Source organism: Sorex fumeus, unplaced genomic scaffold (genome assembly GCF_029834395.1).
Source record: "Sorex fumeus unplaced genomic scaffold, SorFum_2.1 ptg000197l, whole genome shotgun sequence".
Classification (NCBI taxonomy): Eukaryota; Metazoa; Chordata; class Mammalia; order Eulipotyphla; family Soricidae; genus Sorex; species Sorex fumeus.
Genome location: NW_026606254.1, coordinates 1,240,758 through 1,265,323, shown reverse-complemented (window position 1 = coordinate 1,265,323; position 24,566 = coordinate 1,240,758). Strand labels below are relative to the sequence as shown.

The window sequence follows — 24,566 nt, the reverse complement described above, 5'->3', positions numbered from 1 at the left end:
TATGTGCGTGTGCCTGCGCGCGTGTGCGCTCACGTGTGCGCGCGTGTGCTGTGTGTTTCCGCGTGTGTACCCGCGGAATTCTGGAAGGAAACGCGTTCCACTCGGTTGGCTATTCCGGGGAGGGGCTCCTGGAGTGCCCTGCGTGGGCACCAAGGCGTGGGCCCGGCAGCAGGGGGGTGGGGAACATCCCCTACCCTGGAGCCAACCAGGAGGGTTTCGGGTTTTTTCCTAACACAGAGTCGGGGCGCATGGGGCGCAGGGGTGGGGGGTGTTGGCGATCTCTCCCGCCCCCACCCTGCGGAGGAATTTGTGAAATGAGGGGGCTGTCAATTTCTTCCCTCACCTCCCTCCGGGACATGTGTGGGGGGTGGCCTTTAAGAACCCACAAGCCCCTGAGCCTCCCCACCCCCGCCTGAGAAAGTGGGTGTGGAGGGTGAGCGGGGGACACCCCTTTCTTTCCCCCCCCCCCCCGCCCGCGACCCCACCCCCCCGCTCCTAGCCCCCAGGCTCTGGCGGGCCCTGGCGCGGGACCCCCCGCCCCGGCGTCCGCCGGAGGGTGGGGGCGGAGGAGGGGAGCCGAGGGGAGGGGAGAGGAAGGGGGCGAGGTCTGCGGCTCCGAGGGGCGCGCGGCCGCGGGAGCTGCTGCGAGCGGCCGGGGCGAGCGCGGAGGCCGCGGGGCCGGGGCGGAAAGTTCGCATCCCCGACGTCAGCGCCGGGCGGGCGGGCGGCGAGCGGGGCCGAGCGCGGGGCGGCCGGGGCGCTCGCTCCCACCGCGCCTGATCCGGCCGCCACCCCGGGCGGCTGGCGGCATGGACGGCGCGCCGGGCGCCGCCTTCGCCCTGGACAAGCCGGCGCTGGGCCCGGGGCCGCCGCCGCCGCCGCCCGCGCTGGGGCCGGCCGACTGCGCCCAGGCGCGCAAGAACTTCACGGTGAGCCACCTCCTGGACCTGGAGGAGGTGGCGGCGGCCGGGCGGCTCGCGGCGCGCCCCGGGGCCCGGGCCGAGGCGCGGGAGGGCGCGGCGCGGGAGCCGTCCGGGGGCAGCAGCGGCAGCGAGGCGGCGCCGCAGGAAGGTGAGTGCGGACGCGGGGCCGGGTGCGGGGCAGGGCGCACCGGGTCGGGGTGCGGGACGGGGCGCACCGGGTCGGGGTGCGGGGCAAGGGCGCATCGGGTCCGGGTACGGGGCAGGGCGCACCGGGTCGGGGCGCAGGGCAGGGCTCATCGGGTCGGGGTGCGGGGCAGGGCGCGCGGGGCCGGGGCGCAGGGCAGGGCTCATCGGGTCGGGGTGCGGGGCAGGGCGCACCGGGTCGGGGTGCGGGGCAGGGCGCGCGGGGCCGGGGTGCGGGGCAGGGCGCGCGGGGCCGGGGTGATGGGCCGGGATGCGGCGCAGCGCGCACGGGGCCAGGCGCCCGGGGCCCGGGCACACCGACTTGGGGGTGCGGGGCGTCGAACGCCGGGCGGGAGGTGCGGGGTGGAGAGTCGGGGCGGAGACCCCTTGCGCGGGGCCCGGCCGGGGCTCGGACCGGCCAGGGCGTGGGAACCGAGGAGCCGAAGGGATGCGGGGCAGCTCGGGTTCGAGGCGGGCGAGGTCCCACGTCGGCCGGGGCGAGCAGCCGGCAGGCAGACGAGGCGGGGCGCTGGGTTTCGGGGACCCGGGGCTGAAGGCGCCGGGGAGCGAGCGCGGGGGACCGGCCGCGGCTGCCGTGAAGTTCCCGGTGCCCGACGCGGCGTGCGCGGGGCCGGGCTGGGCGCGCGGGGCCGCGGGCTCTGAGTCACCGCGCCCAGGACCGCCTTTGTGCCTTTGTGCCCGGCCCCAAGGCGCAGCCCGCGGGTCCTCCCGCGGCCGGATTACGGCGGGGAAACTGAGGCATCCCAGGGAGTCCGAGCTGGCTGCAGATCCGGCTTCTCCAGGACACCCCACCAGCTATAACTCGGGGACCGCTTGGGGGGCGACGCCCGGAGGGAGTCCAGGGACAACCCCCCCCGCTCTAGGGGGTCACCTCCCGCGCCCAGAGGGACCTGAAGCTGGGTTCCGGGATCTCGGGGTGCGACGCTGCCCCCGCCCGTGTGCGCCCAGAGCAGCTGTCTCCGGGAATGGCCTCGCCCGCGGAGTCCCGGGCCTAGCTTTCCCGCGGGGTTAGAGGTCATCGGGAAGGGCTTTCAAAAACAAACAACCCGACAAGTGGCCTTTTTCAGAAAGCCTCACTGGCCGGAGAGCCAGGCCCCAGCGGGGGGGCAGGGCCCCAGGAAGATAACGCTCTGGACGCTTCTCCGAGGGAGGGCGAGGGCGGGCCAGGGGCCCTTCCTCTGCATCCCGACCCCGGAAACAGGTGTGGGGGTCTGGAGCCCTGACTATGTGTGTGTTGGGGTGGGGGGTTGGGAGGGTCAGGGGACAGTCTCGGGGTCACTCTGTGGCCTCCCCACTCAGCCTTAGGCACCCCACTCCAGTCTCAGGTGAGAGGGGCTCAGGGAAATGAAGGCGATGACAGCCTCATCCGAGACCTCGCCAGTCATCCACTGGCCGCCACCTCCTAGGGACTGCTCTCTTCTCCCGCCCCAGTGGCCCCCGCTGTCCCCCACCTCTCCCCCTGGTCACCTTGAGTGTCGCAGTGAACACCCCCTCCAAAAAAAACATTGGGGTTTCCAGGTGGGGAAGTGCAGGGCAGGTTGGGCCAGGGGCCTGGGGTGCCTCGGGTGATGGGGGAGGGGCTTCCCCCTTGGGTGAGAGAAATGCCCTTGTGGGAACCTGATGGAAGGGGGACCCCTGGGGGGAGACAGCACCTGGAAAGCAAATGGAAGCAGAAACACAAGGAAAAGGGGGAAGGGAGAGAACTAGGGTGCAGGAGAGGCGCTCAGGTTGGGCTGAGGGAGGACAGAAGGAGCCAGGCTTGGCTAGAGGTGGGCATGGGGGTCCAGCCAACACCTGGGGGGTCCCAGAACTGCCCTTGTCACTGGGGACTGGGTCATGAGATCTGGATGCCACAGCTGGAGGGTAAAGGGTCTCCCCGGCCGGCTCCGGGGGGCTGGGCCCCCTCTCTTGGGGCTCTTGAGTCATGATTGGGTGCTGAGGACAGAAGGTGTGGGGGGGGACAAGGGGGCTCAGGCCATCACCCTCCCATCTGGCTGGGATGAGGGGCAGTGGGCAGGCAGGACCAGGCTGAGCTAACTGTCCACCGGGGGACAACTGTGCCCTTGGGACGAGGGTCAGTGCCTTCTGCCTCCCATCCCCAGACACGGGACTTTTGTTCCCTGCTTTGGGCCATCACAGGTTCTTAGGGGCTGTCTGAAGAGCGGACGACTAGAGCTGGGGTTCTGGCACTTGTAGTGGACCCTGGTTTGATTCCCAGAGTTACTGCTGCAGTGACCCCTGAGGACAGAGTTGGGAGTGACCCCTGAGCACTGGTGTTGCTCAGAAGCCCCCTCACACACACACACAAAGTAAAAACAAGTTTGTTTTTTTTCTAGAAGGCAGAGAGATCCTACAGCAGGTAAGGCACTTGCCCATCAGGTCCTCTGAGCCCCGCCAGGAGTGCTCCCTGAGCACAGAGCCAGGAGTACGCTCTGCTCACTGCCAGGGGTGTGGCCACAAAACAAAACAAAACAAAAAGATTTATCCTGGAGCAGGGAGGATTTGTTCTCCTGGCTTGCGGGGTTAAGCTATCCTTTCTTTTATGAAATAAGATAATCAACTGGAGAATGTTTTATTTAATGTCCTGACTTGGCAAAGTGGAAAGGAAGTCACCCTATGGCCACGCTCACACTGGAAGCAAATCATCCATCCGTGCGATCTGACTGTTTTATGTAGTCGAGTCTCTCCCCAGGCCAACTGGGCACTTTCCAGGCAAGCGGAAGGCCACACCCAGGCTTGTGCAGACCCTCGGCTTCCTGTGGGGTAGGGGGCTTGGGCTGCAGACAGGAGGGTGGAGGAGACAGCCGGCCAGAGGGCAGGGGGTCCCTAACTCCCGGGGGAAGGCTGGGGGGGAAGGGACTTTGCTCCCTCATCCTGGAGAGCCCAGCCAGCAGGACTGAACCCCTTTCAAAGCGAGCAGACGATCCTTGGGGGCCCCAGGCCCGCTGGAACGGGCGTTATGGAGGGGCTTGGAGCTTCACAGACACCTTCCTTCTGGGTACCCAAGAGAGACCCCTATTTGCAAAGAGCGATGGGGTCCTGTCCTCCCTGCTGGGAGAGTCCAGGCACCTGGGGAGAGTCATCAGCTGGAAAATTGAGCCTATTTGCAACACGTCTGGTTCGCAAGCCTGAAATTTTTTTTTGTCTTTTATTACCATCTTTTTGGTTCGGAGGCCACACCCGGCTAACTCAGGGCTCTGTGCTCAGGGACCCCCTTCTGACAGGGCTGGGGGGGTGCTGTCTGCAATGCTGGGGATCAAATCAAATCGGGGGGCAGATGCCTGCAAGGCGAACGCCTTATCCGCCGTTCCCCCATCTCCTCTCTCCCAGCCTGAAAGTTTTTAGGACACATCTATTTTGAACCTTTTGTTTTCCCCCAGCTGGCAATAGACAGAACCAATTCCTGCCCGAAGTTTGCCCAGCCCAGGCCCCCCCGGAACCGGCCGGGAAGCCTGTGGCTTCGCCGGTGACTCAGAGCAAACAGGGTCCCGGTCCCTCCCGATCTGGCGCTGAAGGCCGCGGAGCTATGCCAAGCACGTTAGGAAAATAAACCCGCCTTGGTTCTCTCTGCCTTTGCAGGGCCTGACAACAAAAGGAAACCCCGGCAGAGACAGGAGATTTTCTGGAAAGTGCTCCCCCCTGTGGCCGGGCGGAAGCGGGGTGCGCTAGACGCAACCTTGCAGATCCCCATCCATCCCCCCCCCTCCGCTCCCCCCCTGTGGTCAGGAGGCCTGAGCCAGGGCTGGGGGCGCCCTCTGGGCTCATGCAGGTCTCCTACCAGCATCTGAATTCCGTGGACTGAGTGAGGCGATCTATACCCCGATACCCATGTTTGGGGTCTCAGGCTGAACAGGGGGGTGACTGGAGACCCCTGAAACCAAGGGTGGGACTGAAGGGACTGGGCCCGCTGCTTTCTGCCGGCTCTGTGCTGGGGGTGGTGCCTCCCAGTGCGACTCCGTGGTCCCAGGGATGGGACCAGTCTCCGCTCAGCCCGTTCGTTAAACAGAGCGCGGGCTCCAGGCGCGGCCAGAGTGACAGGACGGCGGGGACGTTGGCCTTGCAGCCTTGCAAGGACCTTGGAGCTTCACGGACACCTTCCTTCTGGGCCCCCAAGAGAGACCCCTATTTGCAAAGAGCGATGGGGTCCTCCCTGCTGGGAAAGTCCGGGCACCTGGGGAGAGTCATCAGCTGGAAAATTGAGCTTATTTGCACCCCGTCTGGTTCACAAGACTGAAATTTTTTTTTTAATCTTTTATTACCATTTTTTTGGTTTGGAGGCCACACCCAGCTAACTCCGGGCTCTGTGCTCAGGGACCCCCTTCTGACAGGGCTGGGGGGGGTGTCTGCCATGCTGGGGATCAAATCGGTCAGTTCCAGCCCCAGCACCCTCTAGGGTCCCCCACGCCCTGCCAGGAGTGATCTCCGAATGCAGAGTCGGGAGTACGCCTTGAGCACGACTGGGTGTGGCCCCCCCAAAAAAAAACCGGAAGAAGCCAACTTGATAGGACTCTTGGTCCCCAATGCTAAGTTCCCGGATGCAGGTTGGGGTCCCCCCACCCAGTGAACTCCCACCCCCCCAAACTGTTCTCTGTTCCCCACGCCGGAAACTGTGCCCGTGAGGAGTCCTTCCTGCCCACCCCCACTGCACCCCCCGCTTCTGACGCTGGGGCTGTCCTCCTCGAATCCCCTCCACCAGAGGTGGCATCCGCAGCTCTGGGCCGGCCAGGGTGGTCCTGCCTGGGTCAAGCTGCCTCCTTCTGGGGGGACCCCGACCCCACAGGTCAGATCTGCCCTACTGGGTGGCCCCAGCCTTGGGCGGGGTGGGGTACGTGGCTCTGGGTGGTCCCTGCTTGTCCCGGGAGTGGGATGCCAGCGGTTCTCTTCAGCCACACGACGGAGCCCTTTCCCCACCCCACCCAGACCCCCCAAGTCCCGACCGACCGGGGCTGTGCAGGGGTGAGCCGGGATGGGGACCCAGGCCTGGTTCTCTTGCCTGCCCTCTGCCCATTCTGGGGGACTGTTCTCTGCAGGATGCGTGTCAGGGAGGGGTTCTCTCGACCTTTTGAGCCTTTTATGTGAGTGACCTGGGTCCCCCCAAGCTCCCAGCAAAGAGAGGCGGCTGGTGGTCAGCCCGCCCCGACCCCCCTCAGGGTCTCACCAGGCTGACATACGTCTGTGAGGGCCCCAAGGAATATCTGGGGGCACGTTGATTGATACCCCTGGGTCTGCTCCCAGCAGGGTGAGTCCTGGGACCCTCAGAGCAGTGGGGGTGTCCCTCCACGACCCCCAGGGAGTAGGGGAGCAGGGGCGAGGTGAGGGGCCGGGAGTGGGGTGCTCATGGCTTACTATTTGTTGGGGCTCCCCCTGTGCTGCTGAGGGGCTCCTACTGGCTCCGTGCGGGGGTCCTCTGCAGTGTGTGGGGGACCCTTGTCCCCTGGGGATCGAGTCTCCCCCCGCCCCTGCTTGGCATGTGCTCCGCCCTCCAGGCCTCTCCCCTGCCCCGTCTCTGGCTTCTGGTCAGGCCTTTGGGCAGTGCCCTCCGGGAGGTGACCGGGGTCAGCAGGGACAGGGCTGCCCCACCCTCTGTGATGGGTGGTGGCCTCTGGGGACCCTGCTGGGTGGCTCCTGTTAGCTGCTCCCTCAGTCGTGCCTCTGTCTCCCCAGGAAAGGCGAGCGGGGCGTGGTTCAGGGGTCCTACGGCCAAGGCTTTGTGGGCAGAGGTGGGTTTGGGGGACGGATGCGGCTGGGGGTGAAAGGGGCCTGAGATTGGGCTGGGGGCGTCTAAGCAGGAGACATGGGGGCGGGGGTTGTCCTGCCTGAGGATTGGGTTGGACCCAGCAAGGCAGAGCTCGGGGGCATCTGGGGGTCGCTGACCCAAAGGAAGTGGGCCCAGGGGAAGTGGACCTGGGGGTGCTCCGAGGAGCTCCCGTGTGGCCCCTGCAATCCCAGCATCAGCCCAGGGGGTGCCCCCAGGGGCTCCAGCCCCGCTTGGCCCACTGTCTCCAGCCATCCCAGGACCCCGGAGTGCCGGGGGGCCTGCCAGGGACCACCCCAGCAGGAGCAGTGGCTTTAGGGGCCGCAGGGGGTGCACAGCTTCGGGGGTTCCACCCCTCCTGCCAGCCGCCGTGCATGGTCTCCCCACCTGTTTCCGAGCGTCATGGAGGGGGGTCTGGAACTCTTCCTCCCTGCCTCCTGGGTTCCAGCACTCCTGGACCTGGGACACACACACACACACACACACACACACACCCCTCACACACACACAGGCACACATCTCACACACACTGCACCACACTCCACACACAGACACACATATACACAGACGACACTGCACAAATCTCACACACCCACACATAGACACATCTCTCACACATACTACACCACGCTACACACACAGACACACACAGACACACACCATACTACACACACATCTCACACACATGCAGTACACCACAGTACAGACACACAGAGGCACACACACAGACACACACCCCTCCACACAGACACACACACCACACTCACATCTCACACACACTCTCACACACTCCTACACAGACACATACATCTCACACACACATACGATATCACAGACACACACAGGCACAGAGACATCACAAACCACACCACACAGACACACACACACCCTACACAGACACATACACACCATACCACACACGCACACCACACACACACAGACATCACACACACACACAGACCTCACACACACACACACATGCACACATGCCCCAATCTCGACTGGGCAGCTCCAACAGTACCCGCGGGAGAGGCCTCAGTCTGTCCTGCGTGTGGGGGCCGTGACCTTCACCCTGGCAGCGCCAAGAGCAGCCCCAAGCGCCACCGGCTGTGGCCAGACGTGAAACGAAGATAAAGGCTCACCACGGAAAGCCGCTTCCCACAGTTCAGTCCTCTGGCCCTGGCCTCGCACCCCTCCATTTCTCTAAGAATCTTCTAGCACCTTCCTCGGGGTCTGCTCGTAGCTGAGCCAGGGCTGGCAAATGGCCCCGTTTGTCTCGTCTTGTGGTAGGTCGCTCGCATTTGGGATCCACATGGGACGTGGCTGTCTCAGACATCTAGCCACCGGACACCCACACACTGTCTTGCGCGCGCGCGCACACACACACACACACACTCTCCACCATATACACTGGCCCACACACACCCAGCACACATACACACACACACACACACACACACTGCATCATATACACTGCCCCCCACGCACACACACACAAACACTCTCACCCACACTCACACTCCAACACACACTGACACACCCCAACACATTCTAAAACACAAACACTCCAACTCACTCACATGCACACAGACACACACACACATCAGCACACTCAACACACAATCACTCCAGCACATTCTCACACACTCACACATGTTCTTACACACCCCGTTACAGTTCAGTACACAAACTCACGCACACATGCAAACTCACATACACCCTGACATACATACACACCCCCACATTGCACACAAACACTCCAGTTATGTACACACACACATGCACACATGCACACACATGCACTCACACACTCACAGGCACACACAAACTCTGGTCCCCGGCCCCTCATGTCCAGGAGTCCCGGCCCCTAGTCAGAGGGCCAGGATGGGGGTCGGTGAGTGCCTTTTGGGGGCTGCGGAGCAGGAGGGTGTGAGGGGCTTCCTGTGAGCAGAGGCAGGGGCAGGCAGCCTGGGCTGCAGTGGCTGGGGCGGGGGGGGGGGGGCGGCCACGGGCGGGGCTGTGGGGGCACCCAGGGGGGCCCGGGCAGGAGGAACAGAAGCAGGAGCGGCCTGTAGGAAGCTGTAGGGCCCGACGGGGAGTGACGGGACCTCGCGATGGTGTCCGAAAGCCCCGGCCGTGCTGGGCTCCGCGAGTCACCCAGTTAAAGCGCCTCTGGCTGGGGCTGGAGCGTTAGCACAGCAGGTAGGGCGTTTGCCTTGCACGTGACTGACTGGGGTTCGATTCCCAGCATCCCATATGGTCCCCTGAGCACCACCAAGAGTGATTCCTGAGTGCAGAGCCAGGAGTGGCCCCTGAGCACTACCAGGTGTGATTAAAAAAAAAAAAAAAGAAAGGGCCTCTAGCTGGGGGCGCGTCCTTCCCAGCAGCTCTGGGAGACATTATTGCTGGCCCTTCTCTATTGTCCTCGTCTGTGTGGGCCACTGGGACCTTCCAGGGAGGGGGAGTGGGGTTTCAAAGCCAGCGCTGGGTCCCAGGGGGTCGTGGAGGCCCAGTCTTTGGAAGGTCGGGAGGGGGAGGGTAGCTGGAAGAGCAGGAGTCCGGCAGCCGGAGCCCCAGGAGCCTCCCAGAGCCCCCGACCTGAGCCTGCACCCGACTGCTTGGCGGAATGAGGTGACTGCTCCTTTCTGGAGGGGTGCAAAGGAGGACCCCGGGCTCCTGGGCCGGACCCTAATACGGCAGGGAGAGTACTGGCCGTGCACGTGGACAAACAGGGTTGGACCCGTGCCACCCCATCGGGGCCCTGAGCACCACCAGGATTGACCCCTGAGCACAGAGCCAGAAGTGAGCCCCAAGCACAGAGCTAGGAGTCAGCCCCGAGCACTGCCAGGTGTGGCCCAAAGACTGAGATGAAAAAGGAAAGAAACTTACCACTCCGGGCCCCGACGGAGTCAGGGAGGGGCACCGTGTGTGGGGACCGTGGACGTCCCCTCCCACCAAGTCCACCCCTACTCCTGGGCCCCAACCCAGAGAGACTCCTGCGCCTTGAGCCTGGGAATCTGCATTTCCCTGAGTCCCTCACTTGGGGGGCTCTAGAGGGTGAGCACTGCTGTATTCTGGAAGATTCCTCCTGTTGCTCACTCTTTTCTGGATGTCGTCTGAGCTTGCCCAAGAGGAAGCAGTCGCGCCCGCCCTCCCCAGGAGTAGAAACCAGCCTTCGTGGAGGTTCCTGGGGGGCAGCGGACTCTCGCAGAAGTTGTTCCAAGCCGCGTCTCCTAAGCCGGGCCCAAGGCTGTGGGTGCAGGGGGCAGTTGGGCGTGGACAGGCCTCAGCACACATTTTGTACCTACTGTGTACCTAGCAGTTCCCAGAATAGAGGGAAATTCAGTCCCTGTTAGCTACAAGCACCAGGGCACAGAGGGGGTTTTCAGAGACCCTAAATAACGCGCCCCCCCCATCTGCCTTCCAGCCCAATGCTCTGAGGCTTGGGGGTCCCTGGAGTGGGGGTCTTGGCCACCGGCCCCGGGGGAGCCCACCCCATCCCCAGACCCCGTCTCCGGCCCGGCCTCCCCTCCCCCTCTGCCGTGGGCGCCGACATACACACACCAGAGCCGGCGTTATTAAAAATGACGTTTAACCAGAGCTGGAATTACGGCGCGGATGGCTGCGAACGGCAGAATCAAAGCCGGAGCCGCCGGGCGCGCCTGGCAGGGGCCCTCGCGGCCTCTCTGCCGCCAGAGCTCGCGCGGGGGCCCCCCATATAAAACCCCGCGGAGCGCGAGGTCCTGAAAGCCAATGCACCTCCTTTCATTAGACTAACAAATAGCACATAACGCAAACCAGCTGTGAGCGCCAGCCTCTAATGCGCTCAAGATGCGCCCGGCGGCCGGTCCAGCCAGCACGCGGGCCGGGCGCAGGTGGGGGCCACCCCGCCGTGGGCGCCCTCGGAGCGCCTGGCACCCCTTCCTCCTGGACACGGACACGCACCGGGCCCTGGGCCTCCCGGCCTCAACGATGAGAACCAGCGCATCCCAGGCCAGTGGCAGAGGGTGGACCGCACAGCCCTGCATTTCGGGGGTTCCTGACCAGGCCCAGGGACAGATTTCTGTTCTCTGAGACCAGGGGAGACATATCCCAGTGGGGCAGGGCACTCGGCGTGGATCTGACCACCTGGCACTGTCCAGTCAGGGCCTCTGCTTTTGTGATGACAGTTGGGGAAACCCCAGCTCAGCGAGGTTAAGTGACTTGCCTCAGGTCACACAGGTCACACAGCGCCTAGAGAGGCAGGGACTCTGGTTTTTCAAAGGGACGTAGGGTTACTGCCCAGTCTTGGGGGGGAAGGGCCAAAAAGTGATCCCTAAATGGGGAGGGAAAAAAAGAAACTGGCATTTTGGGTTTGTGGTTTTCTTTCAGGGGGTTTGGGTTTGGGGACACACCGGGTTTGTGCTTGGGGTTCGTGTGGGGGGGGGGAATCATTCCTGGTGAATGAGAAGGGGAAGAGAGGGAGAGGGAGGGGGAGAGAGAGAGAGAGAGAGGGAGAGAGAAAGAAAGGGAGATAGAGGGAGAGGGAGGGAGGGAGAAGAGAGGGTGGGGCTGGAGAAATAGCACAGTGGGAGGGCACGTGCTTCCACTCTGGACCTGGCTCTCCCAGCATCCCCAGTGGTCCCTTCGCCCCACCAGGAGTGAGCTCTGAGCACCGCCAGGGTCACTGTCACTGTCCTCTTGTTGTTCATTGATTTGCTCGAGCGGGCTCAGTAAACGACTCCATTATGAGACTTGTTACTGTGTTTGGCATATCGAACACATCACGGGTAGGGTACCTTGCCAGGCTTTGCCGTGCAGGCTAGATACTCTCGGTAGCTTGCCGGGCTCTCCTAGAGGGGCGGAGGAATCGAACCTGGGTCGGCCAGGTCGGCCGCGTGCAAGGCAAACGCCCTACGCGCTGTGCTATCGCTCCCAAAAACAAAAACGTAAGGCCGAGTGATTGGGCACCCTGGAAGTAGGCAGTGCCCTCCGAGCCCCCATGTGACGCCGGTGACTGACTCGGGTCCCGGGACCAGGCTTGGGCATCTCCCCTCCAGGGCCCGCTCCTTAGACTCCAGAGAAGAAATCTCCGAAGGAAGGCCTCCCCTCCCCACTTGCTGCCATGGGACACACGTGTGCAGGAGGGTGTGTGCCCTGATGCTGAGTGGCACCAGACTATGGGAACGTCATGTCTTGGGGCTCGGGGGCACCTTCCGGGGGCCAGGGATTGAACCCGGGTCGGCTGTGGTGTGTAAGGCAAGCGTCCTCCCCGCTGCACTGTGGTTCCGCCCCTCCAGAGGGAATCTTGGTTCTGGAGAAGGTTGGCGGCCTGGCGACCCCATTTTCCAGTGAGGAAACTGAGGCCAAGATGGGTATTAAGCATCTGGGGGTGCCAGGCTTTGCACCCTGGTCTCTGGCTTGTTCCTGCCGGTCCACCTCACCCGGACCCTCCCCCCCCCCCCGCCTCCCGTGTAGGAAGGGGTGAGTCAGGAAGGGCGATATCCTTGGTCAGAGGGCAGCCGCTGGTTTGATTTATTGTGTGTTTTTTTTGGGGGGGAGGGGTGGCTTACCTGGCAGTGCTCAGGACTTACTCCCGCTCTGCACTCAGGGATCCCTCCCGGCGGGGCTTGAGGGACCCTGTGGGGTGCCAGGGATGGAACTTGGGCCAGCCACAAGCCGAGCGCCCTAGCCCTGGGGTTGCCTCTCCAAGAGTGCCGGACTTTTAACCAGAACCACCTCCCCCAGGAAGGCGGCTGCCCGGGACCTCCAGCTCTGTTGCAGGCTTAGAGAGTGAGCACTAGAGCCAGAGTTGGGGATGTCCTCCCAGTCCCCGCTGTGTCAGGGGCTGGACACGAGGCAGGAAAGGTGTGGCTTTTCTCTGCGCCCCCCCGCCATGTCCCCATTTATCGGGGTGCCCTTGGGAAAGTGCCTTACGTGTTTGAACCCCAGATTTTCCCCATAGAAGAGTGAGCGTCACGGTACCCAGTGGGGCTTGTGCTGTTTTGGCAGGAGCTGAGGATATCCTGTGGATGGGGAGGGCGCCTTGAATGTGGCGCACCTGGGTTCGAGCCCTGGACCAATACAGGGTGCCCCAGCGCCTCCAGGAGTGATCCCTGAGTGCAGAGCCGGGAGTTGGCCCTGAGTCCCACTGGCGTGACTCAGAAACCTGAAAAAGAAAAAGTACATTCAGCGGATGAGGGGCAGGGGGGCATTCTTGGCCCGCTATACCCCTCAGCTGGGTGCCCAGCAAACGGCTGGCATGTATCTACCAATTCTCCTGCCCGTGGCTCTGAAGCCTGAAGTCGGGAGCAGTTCTGGGTGCAGAGAACTATCCCCCGTCCATCCCCCCGCCCCCACCAGCTTTTACCAGAAGCAAGGAGAAGGCCTGGGGCCAGAGGGATGGTCCAGCAAGGAGGGTACTCGCCTTGCACGCTGCCAACTTAACTCTGATCTCCGGCATCCCACACAGTCCCCTGAGCACTGTCAAGAAGAGATTCCTGGGGCTGGGGCAATAGCACAGCTGGTAGGGCATTTGCCTGGCATGCGGCCGACCCGGGTTCGATTCCCAGAATCCTATATGGTCCCCTGAGCACCGCCAGGAGTAGTTCCTGAGTGCATGAACCAGGAGTAACTCCTGTGCAACGCTGGGTGTGACCTAAAAAGCAAATAAATAAATAAAATAAAAAGAAGTGATTCCTGAGTGCAGAGCCAGGAGTGACCCTGAGCATCACTGGATGTCACCCCCCTCCCCCCCAAATAAAATAGACTTGGAGAAGGTCCTTCAGCCTCAGCTGCCCCACGGCACATACACAGGGTCCTGGTGGGTGTGTGTGCTGCCCAAGCTGCCCCTTAAGAGATCGGACAGGGGCTGGAGTGATATAGCATAGCGGGTAGGGCGTTTGCCTTGCATGTGGCCGACCCAGGTTCAATTCCCAGCTTCCCATATGGTCCCCCGAGCACCACCAGGAGTGATTCCTGAGTGCAGAGCCAGGAGTCATCCCAGTGCATTGCCTGGTGTGACCCAAAAAGCAATAAAAAAAAAGAGATCGACAGCTTCTGGGGGTGGGGGGTGGGGGGCTCTGTCGCACCCCAGCCTGGCGGAAACTGGCTGCTCTCCTGCACATGCTGAGGCCATGATTTCCCAACCACTGCCTCCGTAAAACACAACACAACTATTTTTATAATGTGGCATTTGAGGTTAGAAATGCAAATGAGATTAATTGCAACTTTTCCCAGGGCCGGGTGAGAGGATGCCGGGCAGGGGGGCTGCAGGCAGCGGGACTGCGATTCTCAGATAAGAGCTCAGAAGTTCCTGCACGCGCTGGTGACGCTCACCGCCAGCCCTGGGGCTCCTGCGAAGCTGTTTGTTATTTTGCTTTGAATTTTTTTTTGAGCCACATCAGGCAGTGCTCAGGGCCAACTCCCTTTTCTGTGCTCGGGGGTGCTGGGGGGACCCTGTATGGGGCCGTTCTTACCCCCTGTCCTACCTACCTCTGAGGCAGGCAAAGTTGCCTCATCACGGCAGTTTTGCCTGTGGGAAAAACTGGACTCCGGGCTGACGCTTGCTCCACCTGGGACCCCGTGTCTCAGCTGAGTCAGGAGTGGGGCCACAACTGTTCCACAGCCCTGGGGCTGGCAGAGGCAGATGGCAAGGGAGAAGACAGGGGAGCAAGAAACAAATACATTGGATTTTCCTCCACCGGCGGCCAGATTGCAGCTTCTCCTAAACCCTCCTTTTCCTTTACCCTGCCGCCCGCCCGCCCCCCCCAAACCAGAACCAGATGGAAAAGCAGAGAGCGAGTCTGCGGACGGGGCAGACGGCGTGGGACGGAGCCACCACGGGGGCGAGGGAAGACGGAACCAGAACCAGCCACCAGAGTGGGCCTGTTCCCAGGGGGCGCAGGACAGCACTGAGCTGGGCCCAGTGTCAAGTGCTTCCATCACCCCAGTTTCCTGAACTTTCCCACGGGTACGGGCAGGTCCCTGAGAGTGGGCCAGAGCCTGGGGACCCCTCACATGTGGTGCGCGGGGGCAGGGGAACGAGATGGAGAGAGGATCAGCTAGTCCGACTGACCCAGTTGGCTCCCCCAATCTGAACCTCAGTTTCTCTTCTTTTGGGGGGGACCACACTCTGCAGTGCCCGTGGGTCATTCCTGGCAGTGCTAAGGGAATCATATTTGGTCCCAGGGGTCAAACCAGTCTTGGTGGGCTGAGGGGAGCTGGGTGCTGATGCCCAAGGGTGCCTGGAGGGCAGAGCTGTCTCCTTAAGGCTTCCAGGGTGCTGTGCAGTTCTCCAGCCCCGAACCTCAGTGTTCTCATCTGTAAAGTGGGGCTAATGAGAGGTGCGAAAGGAAGTCCCTCCCTTCCGGCCAGTAGCTTCGTCTATTCTCAGCCACTCACAGGTGGATGTCCTTGAACAAGGTGGGCTACCCTGGTTGCCAGGGACCCCCCCATCTCCCCCATAATGGGGAGGAGGCTATGACTCTGCCTGCTCCCCAGGACAGATGGTGAGCCGGCTTGTTTATTCCCATCGCTTGCCGGGGGCGTGTGCGGGCAGGATTCCCGCCTCCCCAGCAGAGGCTGTGTCCGTCCTGGGGGACCCGTGGGCGTGGGCGCTTCGGCCCCACCCAGGCTCTGCACAGCCCACAAAGCCTGGCTCTGCAGAGCAGATCGGAGCAAGTAAAGGAGGGGCAGCGGGACCGTAGGCGACTGTCTCCACCCTCCCCTCACGCCAGCCAGTAAAGCTGCTGCCTTGTGCAGAGTGACTGTCCCTAGAAGCCCCCCCGCTAGGACCTCCTAAACACTAAAAAACCCTTCCCTGCAGGGGCCCCCATAGGCACACTGACCCCCACCCCCGGATGACCGTTTCTGTCACGGTTTCCCTTTGTCTTTTTTTTTTGGATAGCACCGGGCATTGCACAAAGGGTTACTCCTGGCTCATGTACTCAGGAATTATTCCTCGCGGTGCTGGGGGACCGTATGGGACGCTGGGAATCGAACCTGCGTCAGCCTCCAGCAAGGCAGACGCCCTCCCCACTGTGCTATCGCTCCAGCTCCCCGTTTCCCTATTTCTGCAGCCCCACTTGGTGCAGTAGCGTGTCCGGGGACGGACTGCTGGTGCCTGGCCACACCGCGTCAGGCCTCCAAGCCCCCCATCCCGTGCACCCCGGACACAGCCGCGGCTACCCGGCCAGACCGGCTGCGAAGACCTTCCTTCGCGGGTGGGGAGCCGGCCCGGGACCTGCTCCTGGGGGAGCAGTGAGGGCAGATTCGGGGATCCCGTCACCGTGCTCCCTGGGCTGGGGGGAGAGGGGTACCCAGAGTCGGGGGTGCATTTCTCTAATGGTGCAATGCAAAGAGAGGGGCCAGGGAGAGGTGGGAGTGGGCAGCGTGCGAGTGGGGTCAGCTAGATGAGACGGAAACCTTCGGTTAATTAATTGTTGCTAGTTTTTGCGGAAAAAGTTTGTGTCCCAAGTGCACGGTCCTGGGAGGGATGCTGGGGCTTAAACTAGGGCGCGGCCGGGACCGCCCTGTGCGGTGATTGGCCCCCTGCCCAGCTCTGGGCCAATCACGGGCGCGGCAGGGGGAGCTGCGCGCTGATTGGCAGAGGGCGCCCGGGGGGCGGAGTCGCCTCTAACAGGCTCCCCGGGCGCTGCGCGGTCTCAGGGTTCCGGAGCGCGCGCGCGCTTTGCATGTAGGGGGCTTGGGTTCTCTCCCTGGCACTGCATAGCCCGCAGCATCGCGCCAGAAGCCGCAGAGCACAGCTGGGCGTGGCCCGCACACCAATCAAAACAAACGCTTTGGACCCGGTTTGCGCTGCTGACTGAGAGTTGCTGGCCTCCAGGCCCTGCTGCTGGGCCTCAGCCTTATAATGACCCGTTAGCTCGCATGCTTGCATTACACATCAGGCAGTCAAGAGCCAGGGACGTCTAGCAACTTCCCCCAAGGCCACCCAGTTCGTGGGTGAAGCAGCAGGAACTGGCGTCTCATCCTAGCTCCCCCCCCCAAAGCAACTGTCATCCTGGTGGCAGCCGAGCTGGGACCACCCTTCTGTCTCCCAACTCCCTATCCCCAGGAGAGGAGAGGGAGCTGTGGCCCCGAGGTCCTCTGCTCCCGCTTGCTGGGCGGACTACACCCATCTGCCTCAGATCCACGCCCCACAGAACCTGGGCAGCCCGGCGGTGGGCTGATGGGTGGTGGCTAGGGTCCATCACTGTCCAAGCCTGGGGAGCCGGTGTGGGGATCTGGTTTCCATAGCAACCTCCTCCCCCCCCTCCTTACATCAAACACTCCCTAGGAAATATGTGAGTGGCGGTGGACTTGGACGTGTAACTGATGACCCATGTCTTAGCTGGCTGTAACACCGACCACTTTTTCATGACTCTTCAGCAGTTTATCTTGGAGCCAAAGAAAAATTCTTCCCTGGGGGCTGGAGAGATATCACAGTGGGTATGGCGTTTGCCTTGCACGCAGTGGACCCAGGTTCGATTCCCAGCATCCCATATAGTCCCCTGAGCACCGCCAGGAGTCATTCCTGAGTGCAGAGCCAGGAGTAACCCCTGTGCATCGCCAGGTGTGACCCAAAACAAACAAAAAAATTCTCTCCTGGCCTGGAGCGATAGTACAGGGGGTTAGGCACTTGCCTTGCGCACAGCTGATCTGGGTTCGATCTCTGGCATCCCATATGGTCCCCTGGCCAACCAGGAGTGATCCCTGAGTGCAGAGCCAGAAGTAAGTCCTGAACATCACTGGGTGTGGCCCCAAAACAAACCAAGAAAACCGATCTCCCTAAAAATTTCACTATAAAAGCTGAAAAACTCTTAGCTTTTAACCTACCTACCTACCTACCTACCTAATTTTTCCCTTTTTAGGAAAAACAATAACATGCAAAGGAGGCGGTTTTGGGCTGGAGCAATAGCACAGCGGGTAGGGTGTTTGCCTTGCACGCGGCCAACCCGGGTTTGATTCCCAGCATCCCATATGGTCCCTTGAGCACTGCCAAGGGTGATTCCTGAGTGCAGAGCCAGGAGTAGCCCCTGTGCATTGCATTGGTGTGACCCAAAAAGCAAAAAAAAAAAAAAGCGGTTTTGGTATTCGTGTCGGACTCATCAGTAAAGTAGAAGTTTGACCCATAAAAAAAAAAAAAAACAAACAAAACTGGGCCAGATTGATAGTTTCACGGGTAGTTTGCATTCTGCTAACACGATTCAATCCCCAGCACCCCATAGGGTCCCCTGAGCCCCGCCAGGAGTGATCCCTGAGTGCAGAGCCAGGAGTAACCCCTGAGCAATGCTGGTGTGGCCCCAAACCCAATCCAAACCAAACCAACAAACAAAACCAACCTAACAACAAAACTGTATCTCCAGTGTTCCATTTCCCACAGCTTTAGCAAAGGCTTTGGAAGCCTGAGCCATAGATAGACATTGCGGTACCAGAGGCTACATGGACCTAAGCTGGAACATTCATTCATTCATTCGTTTATTCATTCACTCATCCAGGATTTCCTGAGGCCCTGCCTTGTACCAGGACATCACTGCAGACAAGAGACCCCTCAGTGCGTGGAAGGGATGCAGGGACACAGGCTGGTGTGTCTCCGTGTGATGAGTCACTGAGAGGGCAGCAGGGGGGCCGGGGAGGCAGATGTTCCCCCAAACCTTGCTGGGGCTATGAGGGACGAGTTAGTTCTGCAGGAAGTGAAGGCGAAGGCCAAGGTGAGAGGTGACAGCAGTCTCAGGCTTCCTGCCAAGGGGGAAGATGTTCCAGCCAGACAGAACAGTGGAAGGGAAGGCAGGAGTGACTGGGTGGCTGGTGGGGTGCAGACTAGGGGTCTGGCTGAGAACTCCAGGGCAAGACTAGGGGGACAGGGATGGGACATCGGGGCAGGGGCTCACCTGCACAGCCGTGATATACAGTTGTGCCCATGGCTTCAGCCTCCCCTGGAGCCTCTGAGAAAGCCTCCAGTGGGAGCTGGAGTGATAGCACATCGGGAAGGGCGCTGGCCTTGCACGCGGCAGACCTGGGTTCAATCCCCAGCAACCCATGGGGTCCCCCGAGCACCACCAGAAGTAATTCTTGAGTGCATCGCTGGGAATAGCCCCCAGACAAAACAAAAAAGCTCTCCCATGTTGGGGTAGAGCATAGTACAGCTACTAGGGCCTTTGCGTTGCATGCGGATGACCTGGGTTCGATCCCCGGCATCCCATATGGTCCCTCAAGCACCGCCAGGTGCAGAGCCAGGAGGAACCCTTGAGCACTGCCGAGTGTGACCCAAAAAAGCCGAAAAAGAAAAAGAAAGAAAGAAAGAAAGAAAGAAAAGAAAGAAAAACCGTCCCATGCTCTGTCTTTTTGGAATGGCTTGATGGGACCCTGGCAGAACGCCCAGCAGTCAGGGGCTCCGCAGCGAGGTCAGGGAGCCGGAAGCAGATGTCCCCAGAAGCAAATGTCCCCACCGATACTGGTTCTTTTCCATATTTGATTGTCGCTGGCTAGGCACAAGCCCCCCCGATCCAGAGGGCGGGATCCCGCACCCGTGGCGAGAAGGAACTGGGAGGTTTGTTGAGAAGGGGATGGTCGTTTCCATGGAAACCTGCAGGGGCCAAGGCTGTGTTCTGGGGTGCTGCATGAAGAACCAGAGAGGCGGTAGGCTAGGAGCTCGCTTTCTACCCAGCTGACCCAGGTTTCGACTCCTGGCACCCCCTTTGGTCCCCCCAACCCCACCAGGTGTGCCCCAAAACAAAAACATTTGAAAAAGACTACATGGAAAGAGAAGGAGCAAAGATGGACCCTGGGACTCCTGGAAGCTTAGTCACAGCAATGGGCCCAGGGCTGTCCAGCAAGTGGGGTCCAGGGCTCCTTGGGCCCATGATTCTCTGGGCAGTAGGGTCCAAGGCTGCTGGGCAGTGGGGTCCATGGTTGTCTGGGTAGTGGGGTCCATGGTTGTCTGGGCAGTGGGGTTCGTGGTTATCTGGGCAGTGGGGTCCAGGGCTGTTGGGCAGTAGGTCCATGGTGGTCTGGGTAGTGGGGTACATGGTGGTCTGGGCAGTGGGATCCAGGACTTGGGCAGTGGGGTCCATGGCCGTTAGGCAGTGGGGTCCATGGTTATCTGGGCAGTGGGATCCAGGACTGTTGGCCAGTGGTGTCCATGGCTGTTGGGCAGTGGGGTCCAGGACTGTTGGGATCCAAAGCTGAACTCAGTAGCCAGAGCCACATGCGCTGCCCTCAGTCCAGTCTCCCCCTCACGCACTCCTGCATGACTCCTCGTGCCTCCCAGGTGTGAACAGGTCCTGCCGCAGCCAGAGAAACAGGGTCCTTGGGTCACTGCACCAATGTGGGGGCGGCTGGTCCCCCTGCCTCCCGGGAAGTGGGGAGCAGACAGGGAGCCTGGCGGGAGACAGGGCAGACCAGGCCTACCCAGGGTATTTCGGTGCCAGTGTCTCCCGTCCAACAGAATTGTGGCTCAGTGAGGAAGGACTTGGTGCAGGGAGGACCCCTGCTGCTCAGGGGGTACTTGCAGGGCCATCCTGGACCAGGGCGGCACTGGGTGTGCACTGACCCTAAACCGCTCCCCACCCCCACCCCACCCCGCCTGTGTTTTCTGCGTCCCCAAGGCACTCGGTGGTATGTCAGTCTCGCATTTCCCCCGAGAAGCACCAGTAGGACAAGGTCTGTTAGACGGAAGGGAAGGGCCATGAAGGTTCTGGGGCTCCACCTTATTCCATTAGACCAACCCCGAGAGTACCCTTAGATGGGAGACCAAGGAGTGTGAAGAAGCTGAAGCAGACATGTGCACCAGGGGCTTGAGTAGTCAGGGAGGGCTTTTTGAGTGGGGTTTTGTGGGATCAATAGAAGCCTGTTCATTAGTTCCTGCTGCGCCACCCTTTCCCACTGCATCTTTGGAGGAAGCATGCCCTCCTTCTCAGTCCCTGGCTCCAGTCCCTGGCATTGGAGGTCTCATCACCAACTCTGCCCTCCCACCTTGCTGTGCCCTGGGCTTGTCTGAGCTTGTGAACGTCCATTGTGCAGATCAAGAGCTCGAGGGCCATTTTGGCCACAGAGTCTGTGGCTACAGGGTGGGGAGTCAGTTCCAGGCCAAGGACCAAGGACCATGTACCTGACTTTGACTTTGGGCGGCTCTTGGTGCTGGGGGTAAAAGGCCGCGTTCTGGAGTCAGACTTCCGAGGCGGGGAGGGCTGGTTTGACATCGTGTTGTTGTTGGGTTTTGGTTTTGGATTTTTGAGGTCACACTTGGCAGTACTTGGGTACTATTTCCAGCTTGATTATTTTTTTTAATCTGCAGTATTGATTTTACTTATGAGTTAGATGAACATTATCAATTTTTTTTGTTAGTGAAACACCATGAGGTACAGTTGTAGACTTACAAACTTTCGTGCTTGGGTTTCAGTTATACAGTGATCGAATACCCATCCCTCCACCAGTGCCCATTCTCCACCACCAATGATCCCAGTAGCCCTCCCACCCCCCACCCTATCCCCCCACCGCACCCCGCCTTTGTGACAGAGCATTCCCTTTTTTTTTTTTTTTTTTGCTTTTTGGGTCACACCAAGTGATGCTCAGGGGTTACTCCTGGCTCATGCACGCAGGAATTACTCCTGGCGGTGCTTGGGGGGACCATACGGGATGCTGGGAATTGAACCCGGCTTGGCTGTGTGCAAGGCAAACGCCCTACCCGCTGAGCACTGCCCCAGTCCCTGAACACCACCAGGGGTAATTCCTGAGTGCAGAGCCAGGAGTAACCCCTGAGCATCGCCGGGTGTGACCCTGTCACTGTCCCTGTCCTCCCGTTGTTCATCGACTTGGCCCAGTAACCTCTTCATTGTGACAAGTGTTACTGTGTTTGGCATATCAAATACGTCATGGGTAGCTTGCCAGGCTTTGCCGTGTGGGAGGGGTGTGACCCAAAAAAAAAGAGTTGGACCCTCGGGGCCTCACGGGTGAATGTTGTCCGCAGAGTAACTTCACTGACCCTTGGCAGTTTTGCTTTATGATAGTTTCTGGGGGGTGGAGCATTAGTACAGTGGGGAGGGCGTTTGCCTGGCACGCAGCCGACTCAGGTTCAACCCTTGGCATCCCATAGGGTCCCCCCAACACCACCAGGAGCAATTCCTGAGTGTAGAGTCACAAGTAACCCCCGAGCTTCTCCGGGAGTGACCCAAAAAAGCAAAAATAAATAAAATACGACAGTTGAGGTAATGTGGTTACAGTATGTTAAGGCTCACGCCCTCCTGGTCGTGATGCACAAACAGCCTTACTGCGCCTCACGCTCCCACCAGGCTCACGGGGACCCCTACTACTGTCCCCCGTCACCTACGTTCTGGTCTTGCCCGGCACGCATGAAGATCAGTGAAGATCAGCTTTGGGACCCGAGGCTGAGGGTGTATCACCTGATACAGTCTGTCCTTTTGTTTGACCCTGTATGGCAGCAGAGGAGTGCGGGCATGGACTGACCTGGCTTAGTATGCCACCTCCAGGCCGCCCTCCAGGGTTCCCGCCTGGCACGCAGCTGCAGATTTCATCCTTCTGACAGCTGTTGCCTGTGGAATCGGTGCATTTGGCACCTGGTCTGTGAACCTGCCGCTGCCATGAGCCCCCTCTGCCCCGAAGCACTGTTACTGTGTTGCCTTCACTACAACTCTCCTTTCTCTCCTCCCCCCCAAGGCCTTCATCACACCGCTCCCCGCCCTTTGGTACCAAAACAGACCCGTGGCCTGGCTGGTGGGATTGCCCAAGCCGTCCATGTCCGCCGCTGAGTGGAGAAACTCCCTTTAGACAGGAAGGCCGGGGCGGGAGCTTAGTGCTGTGGGAAGGGCCTTGCCTTGCACGTGGCCGACCTGGTTTCATCCGACATCCCACGTGACCCCATAGCATTCCGCCCCCCCTCCCCCCCCAGCACCACCAGCAACAATTCCTGAGTGCAGAGCCAGGAATAACCCCTGAGCATCGCAGGGTGTGGCAAAAATAAAACTGAAACTATTTTTTAAAAAGAAAAAGAGGGGCTGGAGCAATAGCACAGCAGGTAGGGCGTTTGCCTTGCACGCGGCCGACCCGGGTTCGATTCCCAGCATCCCATAATTTCTGAATGCAGAGCCAGGAGGACCCCGGTGCATCGCCGGGTGTGACCCAAAAAAGAAAAAAAATAAAAAGAAGAAAGGAGGTCTGGGGACCGGAACGATAGCACAGTGGGGAGAGCGCAAACCTTACAGGTGGCCAGCCCGGGTTCGATCCCCGGCATCCCATAGGGTCCCCCAAGCACCTCCAGGAGTGATGCCTGAGCACAGAGCCACGAGTCATCCACTGAGGGCTGGAGCCAGGGACAGCCAGATTCATGCATACAGGACCCATCAGGTGGATGAGACAAGTCTGACCCTCGAGATGGGTATGCTGGGCCTGGGGGTACACCAGCCACTGTTTGGTGACTGCTGGGCTGGACGGTCACAGCAGTGCTCACTATCACTGTGGAGTTTGGGGAGAACGTTGGACAACCCCCACCTTCGTAGGTGCAGACGGGGGAAACGGGCAGAAACGATTCACCTCTCCTTGCTTAGAATGGCTATGGGTGTAATGGTGTGTTGGGAGAAGGTCGGAGAGATGGAGAAGTACATTGAAATGTACTGAAATGTATCGAAATGTATCTGTCCTGCAAACCATAAAGCCCCAAATTAGAGAGAGAGTAAGAAGGATTGTACCGGGGCTGTATCAATAGTATAGTGGGTAGGGCATTTGCCTTGCACATGGCCGACCCGGGTTCGATTCCCAACATCCCATATGGTCCCCTGAGCACTGCCAAGAGTAACCCCTGTGCATCGCCGGGTGTGACCCAAAAAAGCAAAAAAAAAAAAAAAAAGGATTGTACCTGCCACAGAGGCAGGGGGTGGGATGGGGTGGGGATGGCAGGAGGGACACTGGGAACATTGGTGGTGGAAAATGTGCACTGGTGGAGGGATGGGTGCTCCATCACTGTATGGCTGAACCGTAATGCCAGTAACGTCTCTATTCATCCCAGCTCTGAGATTTGAGATTTGAGCAGCTCCTCCTTACTCGTCTTTCTCAACGATTGGAGGCTCTTTCAGGGTTGGGATTGAGATCTGTTCTAGTTACTGGTTTTGGCATATTGAATATGCCACGGGGAACTTGCAAGGCTCTGTCTATGCGGGTAGGATACTCTCGGTAGCTTGCCGGGCTCTCCAAGATATATATATATATATATATATCACTGTATCACTGATGATGATTCAATTAAAAACATTAAAAAAAAAGAAAATGTACTGAAACATACATTGAAATGTACTGTTTCCAGGGAAACTGGTAATGCAGATACTATCAGGAATTGTACACAGATATGACACACTATATGTCAGACAAAGGTAAGAGACACTCAGAACTGGTCTTGCAGCCTTTTTGTTACTTATCATATTTTAATGCATATTAATAGAAATAGATCCTTTGGGGTTATTTGCACTGGTGGAATCTGTCAAGTACCAGGCAGGACTCCCCGCTCCTCAGATAGGGTTCTAGCCCCACAAGCCCATCTTAAGTTGAATGTATCATAAGTGAAAAACACACCGACTGACCGGATGCTCAGCCCTGCCCTCCAGAACCCTGCTCAGACACACCCCTGGTTGGCACAATCGACAGCATCGGGTCTATTTTACAATCAAGGGGCTGGAGCGATAGCACAGCGGGTA

The 24,566-nt window shown here is 60.1% G+C and overlaps 1 protein-coding gene across 1 annotated transcript in view; it reads left to right on the top strand.

Moving 5' to 3' along the window:
- Positions 1 to 809: 809 nt before the first annotated feature.
- The window catches only part of PRRX2 (paired related homeobox 2), a 47,296-nt gene continuing 23,539 nt past the window's right edge, over positions 810 to 24,566 (top strand). Inside the window, exon 1 of the mRNA XM_056108168.1 lies at positions 810 to 1,071. Within this exon, the coding sequence (XP_055964143.1) occupies positions 810 to 1,071 (262 nt within the window). The remainder of the gene's footprint in view (positions 1,072 to 24,566) is intronic.